This window comes from Sarcophilus harrisii, chromosome 1, assembly GCF_902635505.1.
Source record: "Sarcophilus harrisii chromosome 1, mSarHar1.11, whole genome shotgun sequence".
NCBI lineage: Eukaryota > Metazoa > Chordata > Mammalia > Dasyuromorphia > Dasyuridae > Sarcophilus > Sarcophilus harrisii.
Genome location: NC_045426.1, coordinates 533,881,038 through 533,895,409, shown reverse-complemented (window position 1 = coordinate 533,895,409; position 14,372 = coordinate 533,881,038). Strand labels below are relative to the sequence as shown.

The following is a 14,372-nucleotide window of genomic DNA, read 5'->3' as shown; positions in this document are numbered from 1 at the left end:
GACTTTTTTTGAGTGGATTTCAGGTCTATATAATTTTTAAGAGGTCTTTGAGTCCAATCATTATAATGCAAAGAATTATGATGACTTTGTTCTTCTCCTCCCTTGGCCTTGGCTACTTGGCTCAACCCCTTCCAGGAACTTTTACTAATCTGCCAATCAACAAACATTATGTTGTCAAGAACAGTGCTAAGCATTAGGGATTCAAAGAAAAGTAAAACTGGGTCCCTGCCTTCAATAAACATATGTTATAATTGTGAACAAAACATGCAAAAATTTTTACATATGAGATATACTTTTTCTAATGGAAGGTACTTTCAAAGGGAAGACTCTGATGGGGTAAGGAAATAGGAAGTGGGAGGGGCCTCACATGAACATATTCTTTTATCCCTATCATTTGTAGCTAAGTTTTTCTCTCTCCAAATCACTAAACTTCAAGGTTGGAGTACCTCTGCTGCACAAGCCACTATTCTGGGGCACTCAGTTTTCTCCAGGACCATGTATTCTTTGAATTGTCACTTCTATGTGTTGCACTCATTTTTATACTCATATGGTTTTGGTCAGCCAGTTTATGAATGATGAATCCCTGGAAAAGTGTGTGTTTGTATATGAGAAGGAGAGAGTCCTGTCTTTCTTTCTCTCTCTCCCCTCCTCCCTTTCTTTTCTTACCCTCTTCTTATATATTATCAAATATATTACAAGAGTGATTTGGAGGAGAGAAATGAGGATTTCCGATTTAATGAAAAATTTTGATCACATAACCAAGTGTGAGGAATGGCATTCTTTGTAATTTATTATTTCCAGATAGGAAAAAGTTTATTTTTCCCCAAATAAAAGTGAAACATATCAAATTATATATTTACACTTAAAACTACCATGTACATTTCTACTATCCATACACAAAACCTCTTTTTTCTGCAATGGTCCAGTTTTTCCTGGGAAGTGTTATTGCCCTGAGTGTAATTCCTTTGGGGGATTCAACCAATCAACAAACATTTATTATATACTTATTTATTATGTGCCAGATACTGTAATAAATGCTGGATACAAAGACAAAAAAAAATGAAATCTTTCTTTGTCTGCAAGAAATGTCCATTCTAACAGGGGGAGACATCCATGTACAAATTAGTAAATACATACTGAATATATACAAAGTTAATTCATGATAATTTTAAAGAGTGTAAGGATCCAAGTAGCCCAAGGCTGTAAGTTAGACAAGTTTATTCTTCTTGATCCTAGGTTGTTCAGCCTCGCAAAAGGAAGGCGAGATCCAGTATGCCCTCTTTCAGTGCATGTGGTGGAAGGAAATCAGAAAGCAGCTAGACTTGGTTTAGGGTGACCCTACCATGTGCCAAACTGGATGGAAACTGAATAGAACAGAAGGCTGGTAATTTGTTTTTCTGTGTGACTCATTAGTAATTCTACTTGTTAGTTAATTATTGAGATCTGCTTGGTGATGAAGTCTAACAAACAGGAGTCCAGAAGGTCACAGGTACAAATCATACTTGTCAGATTTTGGTGAACTTTTCCCAAAAGCTGTAAGTGACTTATGCCCTATAGTAGAATCCAACCTTCTTTTCACAAGTGAACACTTCCAAGCTAAGCAGTCAGCTCTATGCTAGCCAAAAGGTAACACTGCATCTGTCTTGTCTGTGAGCAAAGTAGTCTGAAGAAGAAAGCTAGAAGTGTAGAAAGCACCTAATATTGTGCCAGGTGTTCTGCTGATCACTGGGATACAGTGAAAGGAAAAAAAAAACAGACTCTACTTTTATAATCTAATAGGAGAGCAGCCTGAAAACAACAGTGTGGCAGCAAAAACTATATTCAGGATAAATTGGAAATAATAAAGGGAAGACTAAGATAATGGAAAACTGGGGAAGGCTTCTTACAGGAGGTGGAATTATAGCTAGTACTTGAAGAAGCCAGAAGGTACAGGGGAGAAAAAGCATTCCAGGTTTGGAAGGTAGCCCATGAAAAAAAAAATGTTGAGAGATGGAGTTTTTTCTTTAAGACTCGGCAAGGATGCCAATGTCATTGGATCCCACAGTTGAATGTGGGGAATAAAGTATAAGAAAACTGAAAAGGTAAGAGGGCTCCAACTTGTGAAGGGCTTTCAATGTCAGAGATTTTAGGTTTGTTCTCAGAGGAGATAAGGAGCCATTGGAAATTATTGAGTAGGGAGCTGTGCTAATGAAGATCATTTGGATAACTGAGTGGAGGTGGAGACAAATGATTACTTCAGCAGATCAACCAGCAAGCTATTGTAATGAATCAAATGTGAGACAAAGAAGGCTTACAACATGATAGTGGCCATGTTGGAGGATAGAGACCTATTTACAGGAGATATGATGAAATCAAGGATGCTAGATTGCAAGCCTGGGTGACTGGGAGGAAGGCAGTGTTCTTCATAAGAGGAAAGGCACTGGCATTATGAAGGAGGATAGGGAAAGGCTTCCTGGAGAAGGTGGGATTTTAGCTAAGTCTTGAAGCCAAGGAAGCCAGAAGCCAGAACTGAGGTATAGAGCATTCTGTGCATGGAAGATAGCTAATGAAAATGCCCAATCAACAGATGTAATGTCTTGTTTGAGAAACGGCAAGGAGACCAGTATCATTGGGTCACAGAATAGTGAGGAAGATAAGGTTTAAGAAGACTGAAAGTGGTGGGTAGGGGTACAGGGAATGAAGAGCTTTAAAAGCAGTCAAAAAGGATTTTGTATTTGATCTTGGAGATAATAGGAAAACACTGGAGTTTATTAAAAAAAAAAAAAGGAATGAATATGATCAGACTTGTATTTTAGGAACATTAATTGATTAGATGAATAGAGAGTAGACTAGAATGAGGAGAAGGGAGTCTAGTATCTTGCAATTGCGATGTTACAAAGGTAGAAGCCATAAAACTTGATTACTGTTTGGTTATGGGAGATGACAGAGAAGTTGGCTATCATGTGAAGCAGCTGTTAGATCTCTCTGGTCTCCTAGAGCAGAACCAGGAGCAATTAAAAAATTTAAATGTGTCCCCAAATGGAAATGACATTCCTCTAGAGGTGGGGAATTCCTTCTCCTTGGAGATCTTCAGGCAGCAGCTGGATGATTGTTTGTCAGATATATTTTGATGGGTTGACCAGATGAAGTTCTTTCCAGTTCTCAAATTCTGATTCTGAGACACAGCTGGAAATCTTCAGGGACCATCTAGTGAGTCCAAACTCATTATACAAATGAAGAATAGGCCCATAAAATGAAGTTGCCTTTGGGCACATAGCACCATTGTTCTTGTTCATATCCTATTTTGGAAAGGAAAGAATACACTAAAAAAACAAAGAAAAGGGCAAAGAATGTTTATAGATATAAAAAGCAAATCTTCTAAAACAAAAGGATGGGAATTTCCTCTGATATGTTTCTTAAATCATACTTTAAATTTTCCCCAATTCAGAGTGAAATAGCTGATGATTAAGAACAGCTCTCCACTCCTTTCATCATTGGTTATTGGGTGTATTCCTAGAAGATCTCTCTCCTTTGGAGTTGAGGGGGCAAAAAATGTCAGAGGAAATCCATCTGTCTCTGTTGTTTAACATTTCTCTGTTTTTAAGTGCCTAGGTCTGGGGCAGAGGGTGGCAAATTTGTGGTTCACTTCCTCTCAAGCTGTAGGATCTGTTTTCAAATGGAACTGGCAAAGAGCCATCTAGGGCCTGCTAGCTTCAGCTTTTTCTGCTCAAATGAGAACTGAATCATATTAGGAAAAGAAAGAATTTTCATGGCTAGATTTTTATTGAATTTCCCAAGTATTTGAAGATGGAGAATGAAAAGATAAAGAACATAGGTTTTAGGGCTGAAAGAGACTGTAAAATCAACAGGCATTTATTAAGAACCTGTTTTGTACCCACCACTGTGCTAAGCTAAAACCTGGAAAAGAGAAAAAAAAATAAAGCCGACAACAACAACAAAACCTAATAAAGGTGTCTTCCCAAGTAGCCCACAGACTAATTGAGGATACAACAAGCAAACAATTTTAATAAAGAGACAATTTTAAAAAACAGAATAAAGAAGGAAATAATCACAGAGAACAAGAACTGGGTGTTAACAAGGCTCAAAAAAGATTTCTTGTAGAAGTTGGGATTTTAGCTGAAACTTGAAGGAAGAAGCCAGGAGACAAAGAGAAGAGAGCATTTTAAGCATGAGGGACAGCCAGTGAAAATGCCCAGAGTCAGGAGGTGGTGTCAGGTGAGAGGAATAGGAAGGAAATCAATGCCTTGGATTCAGCAGTATGTAGAAAGGGATGAAGTGTAAGGAGACTGGAAAGACAGAAAGGAATCTAAGTAGGATGGGCTTTAAAAGCCAAACAGAGGTTTTATATTTGATCCTAGAGACTCTGAATAGAGGTGACATGAATTGATCCATGCTTTGGAAAGAGAAATTTGACAGTTGAATGGAGGATGGATAGGAGTGGGAAGAATGGTGCAAGAAACCCAACCAAGATTATTGCAATACTGCAGGCCATGAAGTGATGCTGAGGGTCTGGAGCAGCATAGTGATAAAGTCACTGAGGGTTCAAGAGATGTGAAAGTAGAATCCAGCTTGAGAGAGGAGTTTGGACCTGGATAAGCAAATCAAAGAATTATTTACATAGAAATATTAATTAAATCCATAGGAACTAATCTATAGAGGGAGAAGAGAATAGGGCTCAGAGAAGAGAATAGGCTCAGGGCAGAGCTTTGGAACACGCATGATGAGTGGGCCTAACCTGGAAGAAGATCCAGTGAAGGAGACTAATTTGGTTGGAGGAAAGCCAGGAAAGCAGGGTCACGAAACTAGAAAAGAGACTATCAAAGAAAAGGAAATGATTGATGATGTAAGAGGCTGTAAAAAGGTTCAGAAATATAAAAAATGAGAAAGGCCTTTACATGAATGACTAAGAGATCATATATAGGTTTGGAGGGAGCAGTTTCTAGTCCACCTCCTTTATAGGTGAGCAAATTGAGAACCAGAGAAATGAAGTAATTTTCCTTTAGGTAGCCAAGAAATTTGATCTCTACTTCTCCAATTCCATTGTTGTTCCCATTACACTGAGGTACAGTCCACACATTAACAATTTTCCCTAACATCTCAGAATCTCAAACTATTATATCCAGTCCCATTTCCACCCCCAACATCCAGCTATCTCCAACTTAGCCTTACAGTTACAGTTTAAGGGCCCATAATCTGTTTAATAATGCCATTAGGAGCAGTATCAAAGTAATTTATTTTACTCTTATCAGTAATATAATGAGTCTTTTATGAAACTGGGCTTGTGTAGTCTAAACTCTTTTTTCTCTCTTAAGGTTTATGCTTTTACTGTTTCACACTTTTGACATCTTCCATACCACTTCTCAGAGTGTTACAAACAAATCACCTTCTGCATTACTACCATGTCCTAGGGGTTGAGCTTCCAGATTTAGATCCCTAGTGGTAGAAAGTCATTTAGAGGAATCCAGTGATAGTAATGCACAAAACCACCCCATCTGACCTGGGCAGCTTCATGTTTTAAGAACAGAAAATTTCCTCTTACCTGATTTCCCTCCTCTCATTTTACTCTGAATCAGAAGAAGAATGACTGTTCTTGTTTCTGGAATGACAAGCTGGGTCCAGAATGTATGGGACAGGCTTCCTTACTGAGGGAGTTCAGGGCTTTTTGCAAAGCATTCAAACCTCTCCGGCAATATCTCAGCTGAAAAAGAGTGAAGCAAAGGGCCTGAGGAGGCCTGCCTTTGAGCATAGGAGACTTGGCTTGCTGCCACATTCAGTGACAGTAGATGTCTTCCTTTGTCTTACTTCTAATGTAAAAGTTAGAGGGATGGACTTAATTGTTCTCGAGTGTCTGACAGAGCTGTTCACGGTATGTGCCTTTAACAGAGCCAAACTGGGTAACTCCACAAGGGTATATGACTGCAGCTTATGTAACACCCGCTAGCTCTGCCTTAGTACCTTATGGTTTTTATGATGACAAGCACTAGAGGAACATTCAGCTGGTTCATTTGTTTCTAAATGATCACAGGACATTTTTTTTTTTTTCCTATGGCATACCAAGGCTTAGAACCCTGCTTTCCCAGACTACCCCTCTCCTTTATCAGTCTCACTGTTTGCCTTCAAGGTAGGAAAATAGTGCCAGTGTACTTTCTCTTTTAAATTTAAGAAAAAAAAGGTTATTTTTAACATTTATCATTTATCTGAGAAGGGTTGTTGATAGCTATGAAATGAAGGTGACATCCCATGACATGTGGGGTACAGTTATATGAGTTACCTGGAAAGGTTCAGAAGTTGAAAGATAAAGAAAGGAAGAGACTAGGGCTATCACACAAAACAACGGGGGGGGCGGGGAGGGGGAAGAATAAAAAAATGGCCCTTCTCATCCAGTTAATAGACTCAGGAGATTTTCAGTTCTGGAAGGTCTTAATGGAGCTGCTGTTTTCTACTCTTTTGTCACTGGGAGCCAAGGCTAAGCACTCTATATGGTGAATGCTCTCAAATGCAAGTGCTCTTTCTCCTCTCAACCTCTTCCTCCTTCCACCCCACTCCCCCTTGCACAGAGTTGCTGGGCTTCTGGGAAATCTGAGACAGATTTTTTTTTTTTTAAATGACTGGCAAGAACATAATGAGGGAGCGGCCTGAGGGAACTGGGCCTTGATGTATTTATGGCCATTTCAGAAAAGGATATTTTCATTAGGAGAAGCTACACATCTTTCTCACCTCTAATGATCTTTAGCACATCAGAGACTCATCTTTGCTACCTCAAAGATGAGAATATCAATTACTATTTATCTCTAGGCAGATGATTCTCAGATCTACTTATCCAGTTCTGACCTCCAGCTTTAAATCTCCAGTGGCCTAATGGACAATCTTGAACTGGATATCTTGTGGACATCTCAGATTCTACATATCCAAAGCAGATCTTGTCTTTTCCACAGATTCTCTCTAATGAACTTCCCCATCAGTATCAAAGGCATCTGTCTTCCTAATCACCTAACCTTAAAACCTCAAAGGTATCCTCAACTTCTCACTCTCATTCACATATCCCCATCCATTGTCAAATCTTGTTTCTGTATTCATAACATCTCTCCTAAATGTTTCCACCTAGTTGCTACCCTGGTGCAGGCCAGCAATAGTTGGATTATTGCAGTACTCTTCAGTAGGACTTACATATATAAGTTGTCTCATGCCAATCCAAACTCCACTAAGCTGCCAGGATGATCTTCCTAAAGAGGAGGTCTAACTATGTCCTGATTTTGCCTTCTGGGGTTAAATAGCACAAGTTTGACTCCCTCCCACCCTTGACATTGTTCTTGAAAGATTCAGTCAGACACTGTTGTGCTTAGAAGAGCTCTGGCATTTTTATTAAACTATCACAGATTTCTCAACAGGTCCTCCCCCCATCAGCCACCCTCCTCCCTGCTTGCCCCTGAGTACCAGTGGCTATGTTGTCTTTTTCCGACTAGGCTGCCAGTGGGAAGGATAGCAGGACTCACAGTGTGCCTTGGAGCTGTAAGACAAGTGGGGACAATGACCCTTTCTTCTGAACATAAATCAGTCTCTCCTGCCAGAGCCCAGGAAGCCTTATTTTTTCAATTCCCAGAGACAAGGGCTAATGGTAAAATGGCCTGACATCAGGCTTTTATTGTTTACTTGTTCTTAATTAAAAATTTAAAAGCAGCAGGACTTAGAAATTCCCATTTCTCTCTATTTCCACAAAATACAAAAAAAATCATGCTTATGGGATAGTGTTGCTCCTAGCAGCTGTGGATTTAATTGTATGGGGGATGGTGGAGAGGAATTCAAAGTAGAGGGAGAATTTGTGCACACAATGTCATGCCTTCCATTGTGGGGGGAGAGAGAAGGGGACGGTTTCCCAACCTGTGATGTCATTGATGCAGGGAATTCTTGGTGAGAAAATTCCATCTACCAGTGCAGATCAGGAACTCTTCAGCAATTTGGAGATTTCCTGGACCCCTGAGAGGTAAGTGAATTGTCTAAGGTCACCTAGACCCTCTGTCAGAGACAGATGTAATTAATGTAAATTGGGTATCTGAGAAATTGCTCTCTTTTCCCCTCAGTTTATTTATCTGTGGTAGGTTTTGGTATATTACAATTTGGGGAGGGCAAAAAGGTGGGATGTGGGGGAGAAAGCAATTTTCTCATTACATGAAAGGGGGAACCTATGATGTCACTGTCATCTAAATTGGGTTCTTAACCTTTTTTGTGTCATGAATACCTTTGGCAGTTTGGTGAAGCCTATATACCCTCTCAAAGAATAATGATCCATTACCTACAGTCATAATAGGAGGAAATGCTAAATTTCATTTAGAGATTAATGGAAATAAAGATGTAATTTTTTTTTTCTACTCAAGGTCACAGACCAAGTGAACTCTATCTAAGGATTCCTTAGGGATCCTGAGTTATTTTAATTACCATCAATGATGGCATGGCAGAAATGTTAAGAGAGACAGAAGGTATTCTGTAGAATCAATGAGATGATTGTGGCTTTTGCTGATTGTTCACCCTGGATTGAATGATCCCTTCCTGAAATTGAAGGCTTTCAGTATGAGAAGGAAAGAAATTAGCAAAGTCCTCCTTAAGTATATGTGAATTTATTATCATATGGGTGAGGTGAAAGGGCTGGATATTTTCCCCCTCATCTAAGAGCAGGTGCTAATTAAGGGACTACAGAGAATGAGGTGGCCATTTTGGCTCAAGAACAAGGTATCTACAAGAAGAAAAGTACCTACAGCTAAAAGTCAAGCTAGTCTTGATTGTTTTGAACTGAAGTCTTAAATTTCCTAAGGCGTTTGGAATTTATTTTTATGGAGTTATAGAATTTTTTTCTAATGGAAGTAGGAAAAGAACAAGGCCCATGATCTGCTTTTTAGAAAGACTGTTTACTCTCAAAGCCCAAGCCTATCTTTGACATTCCACCTCCTCATTAAAAAGGCCAGCTGCTGAGATGTTTGGTGTCTGTCTGGATAGGTTAGGTTCATCTGCAGCCAGAGCTTATTGGAGCAATATACATGTTTACTAAATTTATGCATAACCATGAAGAGTCAGACTCAGACTTATCAGCAGGTAGCTGTGTTTCTGAAGCCTGACTTTCCACCGAGACCTCCTCCCCTTTTTCTGGTGGTATCAGGAAAGGACTTTGTCTCAGTGACTTAGCCTTATTTTTAAAGTTATCAGGGAGAAGTAGCATTTTCTTGGCCTCAGTGCCAAGTCCACAAAGGGGCTCCAGTCTACATTCATGTCAGGGTTGCTTAACTAAAAAGCTTATGTACAGTGGAGCTGGATACATGTTGGCTCTGCACCAAAGCTCAAAAAATACTTTATTTTTTAGAATGAGCTTTCCTAACTATATTCCCTTCTCCTATCTCCCTTGTTCACAGGCAAATTTATACACAGTGCCAACTGTCTTAATTTTAGAGGCTGAGGAAGAAACAGCTCCTCTTTTCCCATTGCTTTCGGGGCTGACTTGGCCATGCCCTTCCTGGCTTTCCATCAGCAGCTCCTTCTGGCGGCATGATTTGCTAGTGCCCATTGTTGCTCTAGGATAGCAGCAGCTGCTGGTCCCCCAGGTAGGAAGGAAGTATCCATTGCCTGAGAAGAACTGTCTTCTGTGTGGGACCTGGTGCTCTCTTCCAAGAGGTGCATCTCATGATTTGCAGCCCGCTGCTGTTGTTCTTTTAACTCTGTGTAGGAACGAGAGAAAGTATGGAAGATGGAGGTAACTGGGAAGGCCATCAGTAGGATGCCACTGAGGATACTGCTTAGAGCAACCACCTGCCCAGGGATGCTTCGGGGTACCATGTCTCCATAACCCACAGTTGTCATGGAGATGACTGCCCACCAATAACTGGTAGGGATGCTGGTAAACTCCTTTCCAGATCCTAATTCACTCTCTGCCAGGTAAACCAATGGGGAGAAGAGAGCCATGGCCACACAAAGAAAGAGGAGAAGAAGCCCAAATTCACGGGTGCAGCGGCGCACAGTCAGCCCCAGGGTCTGGAGGCCCAGGGAGTGACGGGCCAATCGCATGACGTATAGGATACGCAGAGCTCGAAGGAAACGCAGCACAAGTCCCACTCGTTCCAGGTATTTATTCCCAGTGCCACCTGGCTTGCTATTTCGGGCAGAAGCCAGATCCACAATAAGGGAGATGTAGAAAGGCAGGATGGCCAAGATGTCAATGATGTTGAGTGGTGTCCGGAGGAAGGCGCACTTGCTCTCAGCCTGGATTGAGCGGAGAAGGAACTCAAAGGAGAACCAGGCCACGCAGACAGTCTCCAGCACAAAGAGGTTGTGGCATTTGGGGGAGCATTCACCCTGGGGAGGAGAGGGACAGAGAGTTGGCCACGGAGAAGAAAAAGAAGTCAGGAAGCAGCAGGGAGATGAACCCTAGATTCATCCTTGCCCTGGTGTAAGAGGATTCATTTTTCATCATAAACCTCCCTCCCCACTTTCCCTTCATCTTTGCCTCCCCAACTCCCTCAGCTCTAAGTATTATTCAAGTAGAAGAGAAAAGAAAAATGATTACTATGCCTTACATTTACTTTGTGAACGTGCAGATCCCTAGTTTTAATTAAACTATTTATATCTAGGAGTGATTGTGGTTCCAATGGAGACCTGGAGTCAGGTCCTGCTTCTGATATATAATGCCCAGCATGTGGAGATTATCCTCCCTCCCAATGTTCCAGACAAAGAGTCATGGGCCAACACGGGCAGAAGTTCCCAGTAGCAATTAAATCACATGTCTGGCATTCCCTTGGATGGAGACTTCAGCTTTCTCTTGGCTGTGGGGATCATAAAGTCAACAACCATACTTGTAATGAGAAGGAAGGGACAGGCGAGGGACTTTGAAAATCAGAGGGAAGTCTCCACTACTCTCCCCTGGATCCAGGGCTAGTGCAGGCTTGCAGTCATTGTGAAGTGCCCATACATAAAGGCTTACTCATTTCTCAGTACTGGGGTTAAAATACAAATTGTTATTGGAAAAATGATTCTCAGTAATGCTGTGCTTTTCCACTTGACTGTCAGTTTGCCACACTGAGATAAGTTCCATTTTATGTACACTGCCTTATCTTTAATATCCTGTCTATCTCCTTGGTCCACCAGGAGAGTTTTATTTGTAATGCTCCCCATTTTAGCAAAGCAGAGCACTCTCATGAAAAGCAGTCCAGTGTCTTCTTTAGGCAGAGCCTGTTTCCAAGTTAAGGAACTGACTTTTTGTACGTTTAAGCAATTAGTGGGCGAGGAAGCAAAGCCATAATGTTACACTTTGTGTCAATGTAAAAAAAAAAAATAGGATGCCTCCTATTCAAAACTTATCACTGACCACACAAGCAACATGTGTTATCCCAAAAAATAATCGTAGGAATCTTGACTATTTGTAGATCAGGCGTGTCCTGCATTCTCCAAACAAGTACGAAGCCTGATCAATGGCCCTCTTGTGCAGCAAGAGAACTGTATGGATCTGCACACATATATTGTATCTAAGATATACTTTAACATGTATGAGACTGCCTACCATCTAGGGAAGGGGTAGAGGTAGGGAAGGGAAAAGTCTGAACAGAAGTGAGTGCAAGGGACAATGTAAAAATTACCCATGCATATGTTCTGTCAATAAAAAGCTATAAGAAAAAAACAAAGATCAGGGCCTTCAGACTATTATAGTCTTCTATAATAGGAGAATGTCTTTCCCGATCAGCTTTTCTCCTTTGTTCTAATTCTCCTATGGGTTCCCCATCCCTCTAACCATAGTGTTCTTCAAATATCTGAGAATAGAGAAACAAATTATCCATTTAAATGATTAACTTTAGTGTAGAAGGCAAAAGACTGCAAGCACTGTGGCCTCTGAATATTTGCTGATGCATTATCTTATTTGATCCTAAAAAGCCCTGGGAGGTGGCTAGTGAAACTATTATTATCTTCTTTTACAGTGGAGGAAAGGAGTCTAAGAGTTTAAGTGACTTAAGGAGAGTTAAACCTCATGTCTCCCCTCACTCTAAACCAGTGGTTCTCAAACTTTTGTTTTCAGTATCTTTATCCTATTAAAAATTATTGAGGATCTCTCCAAAGAGTCTTTGTTTATCTGGATTATATTTATAGACATTTATCATATAGGAAATAAAAATTATTTTTGAATTTGTAGACCCGCTAAAAGGGTTTCAGAGGTCCCCAGGATTCTCTAGATCATACTTTGAGAACCACTGCTCTAAACCATTCTCCACACAATCACCAAAGTGATTTATCTTATAATTCAGACCATATCATTCTTCCATGTCACAAATTCCAGTAGCTCTGTTACTTCAAGAATCAAATACAAACACCTCCACTTGGCATTTAAAGTCCTTTACAACCTTTTTCCAGCCTTATCACACATTATTCCTATCTAAGCTAAGTTCCAGCTCAACTTTTTACTGTTCTTCATACATGATGTGCCATCTCCTGCCCCTGTGCCTGGAATGCTTTTCCTCCTCACCTACATTAAAGAATTTGCTATAAGGCTCAGTTAAAGTGCTGCCTCTATGTGAAACCTTTCCTAAGTTCCTGGCTGCTAGTGCCTCCCTCTAACATCAAGTTGTATCTGTTTTGTATATATGTACGTCATGTATATACAGTCATGTGATTTATGCATATATATGTATTCAAGCACATCATGGATACCTATATTACACACATATCACATTATAAGCACACATTACATGCATACCATGTGTATATGTGTACATATTTATATATGCAATTTGTGTACACATATATGATGTGTATATATATATGATGATGTTTATATGTATGAAATATACACATCTGTTATAGAATGTGTTTCTTGAGGGCAAGGTTTGCTTTTGATTAAAAAAAAATAAACCTTAGTCCCAGCATAGCACCTTTTACAAAAAAAAAAAGGATTTAATATTTGTTTACTGATTTATTGATGCTACTCCTTCCCCAAACTAGAGTATCCAAATGTACAAATAAAGAGGCAGCATGGTGTAGTAAATATTCAATCAGTAAACTTGGGTTTTAGTCACACTTTTTACATACACTATGTAATCCTGTGCAAATTAGCTTCTCAGCAGCTAGGTGTTGTATTGGATAAAGAGCTGGACTTGAAATCAGGAAGACTTGAGTTTAAATCCAACTTCAAACACTTATTAGCTGTGTAACCAACACAAGTAACTAGACAAGTCATTTAATTTCTGCTTCATTTTCTTTGTTTGTAAAATGGAGATGATTATAGTACCTAACTTTAAGGGCTTTTTTGAGAATCAAATGGGGCAGTATTTGTAAAATACTCTGCAAACCTTAAAGCCCTATATAAATTCCAGCTAGCTAGTAGCTAGTAGTAGTAGAGGAGTTTTCTCCCTGGGAGTTCCCTAGACCAGTGAAATTATGGTCCAAATTAAAAATAAAAAAGATACAAATACTGTAAGTAAAGTACGCTAACTTTGATTCTCCTGAGAAAGTTTGATTCTCCTGTTAAAAAAAAAAAAAAGTACAGTGCCTAGCACATAATAAATGCTATATAAATGTTTATTTCCTCCCCTCTCTTCTTGAATAATGATGGCTTTGAGTTAATCTCATGTTTCAGCTTCTGGAAGAGGCTTCTGTCACTATACTCTCCTAGGCACTTATACACATGACCATTTATGCATAGAGAATAAGCGCGCAGCTATGGTCAAAGTACAGCTATTAATTTATCATTTTCTGAGAACTCAAGAAGCTAATTTCATTCTAGTTAACTTCTCTTTAAATATTTTTTTAAAAAGACCATCACCACCCCATTGCTTGAGGGAATTTATGTGTGTATTGAATATATCTGGCCTCTTTCCATTAACTTTAGTATTGTTAATGAGCTGTCCAAATCCAATATCCTACCCTCTGCATAAATCATCATTTTCTCATGCTTAATGTTAAATATTGTACACATGATTATTACTTTGCTCAGAGGTGGTTCTATCTGGACTGCTAAATGGTGCTTAAATCAGTCATTTGGGGATTGATCTAGTTTGGCTGAGAATTCCTGATTGTGATACTGTTCTCAGCAATAATTTTCTCTTAGCATTCTTATTCCTCACCCCTACTCCCAAAATCTCTTAATCAGTAAAATATATGGTGCCCAAGATAGGATTGCCCTTTTGTGTAGGTAATTTGGACTATTCCTTCCATGTTGTGATTTGAGATGTGCTAAGAAGAATTCTTCTTTCTCAAATCCCTTTTTGTCTTCTAGACTAAAATAAATTCCTTATTTATATCTTTGTACTAAATGATAGTTGGAGAAAAAATGATGGGTAAAAAAGGAGAAAAAGATGATAGTAAAGATATCAAGTTTTTTCTTGCTAGCATCTTAATAGTGTGCTCAG

General features: G+C 39.5%; 1 protein-coding gene across 1 annotated transcript in view; it reads right to left on the bottom strand.

Annotated features, from left to right (window-relative positions):
• Positions 1-9,101: 9,101 nt before the first annotated feature.
• KCNG2 (potassium voltage-gated channel modifier subfamily G member 2) overlaps positions 9,102-14,372 on the bottom strand; it is a 156,652-nt gene continuing 151,381 nt past the window's right edge. Inside the window, exon 3 of the mRNA XM_003760117.4 lies at positions 9,102-10,335. Coding sequence (XP_003760165.2) covers positions 9,511-10,335 — 825 coding nt within the window. The 3' untranslated portion in view covers positions 9,102-9,510. The remainder of the gene's footprint in view (positions 10,336-14,372) is intronic.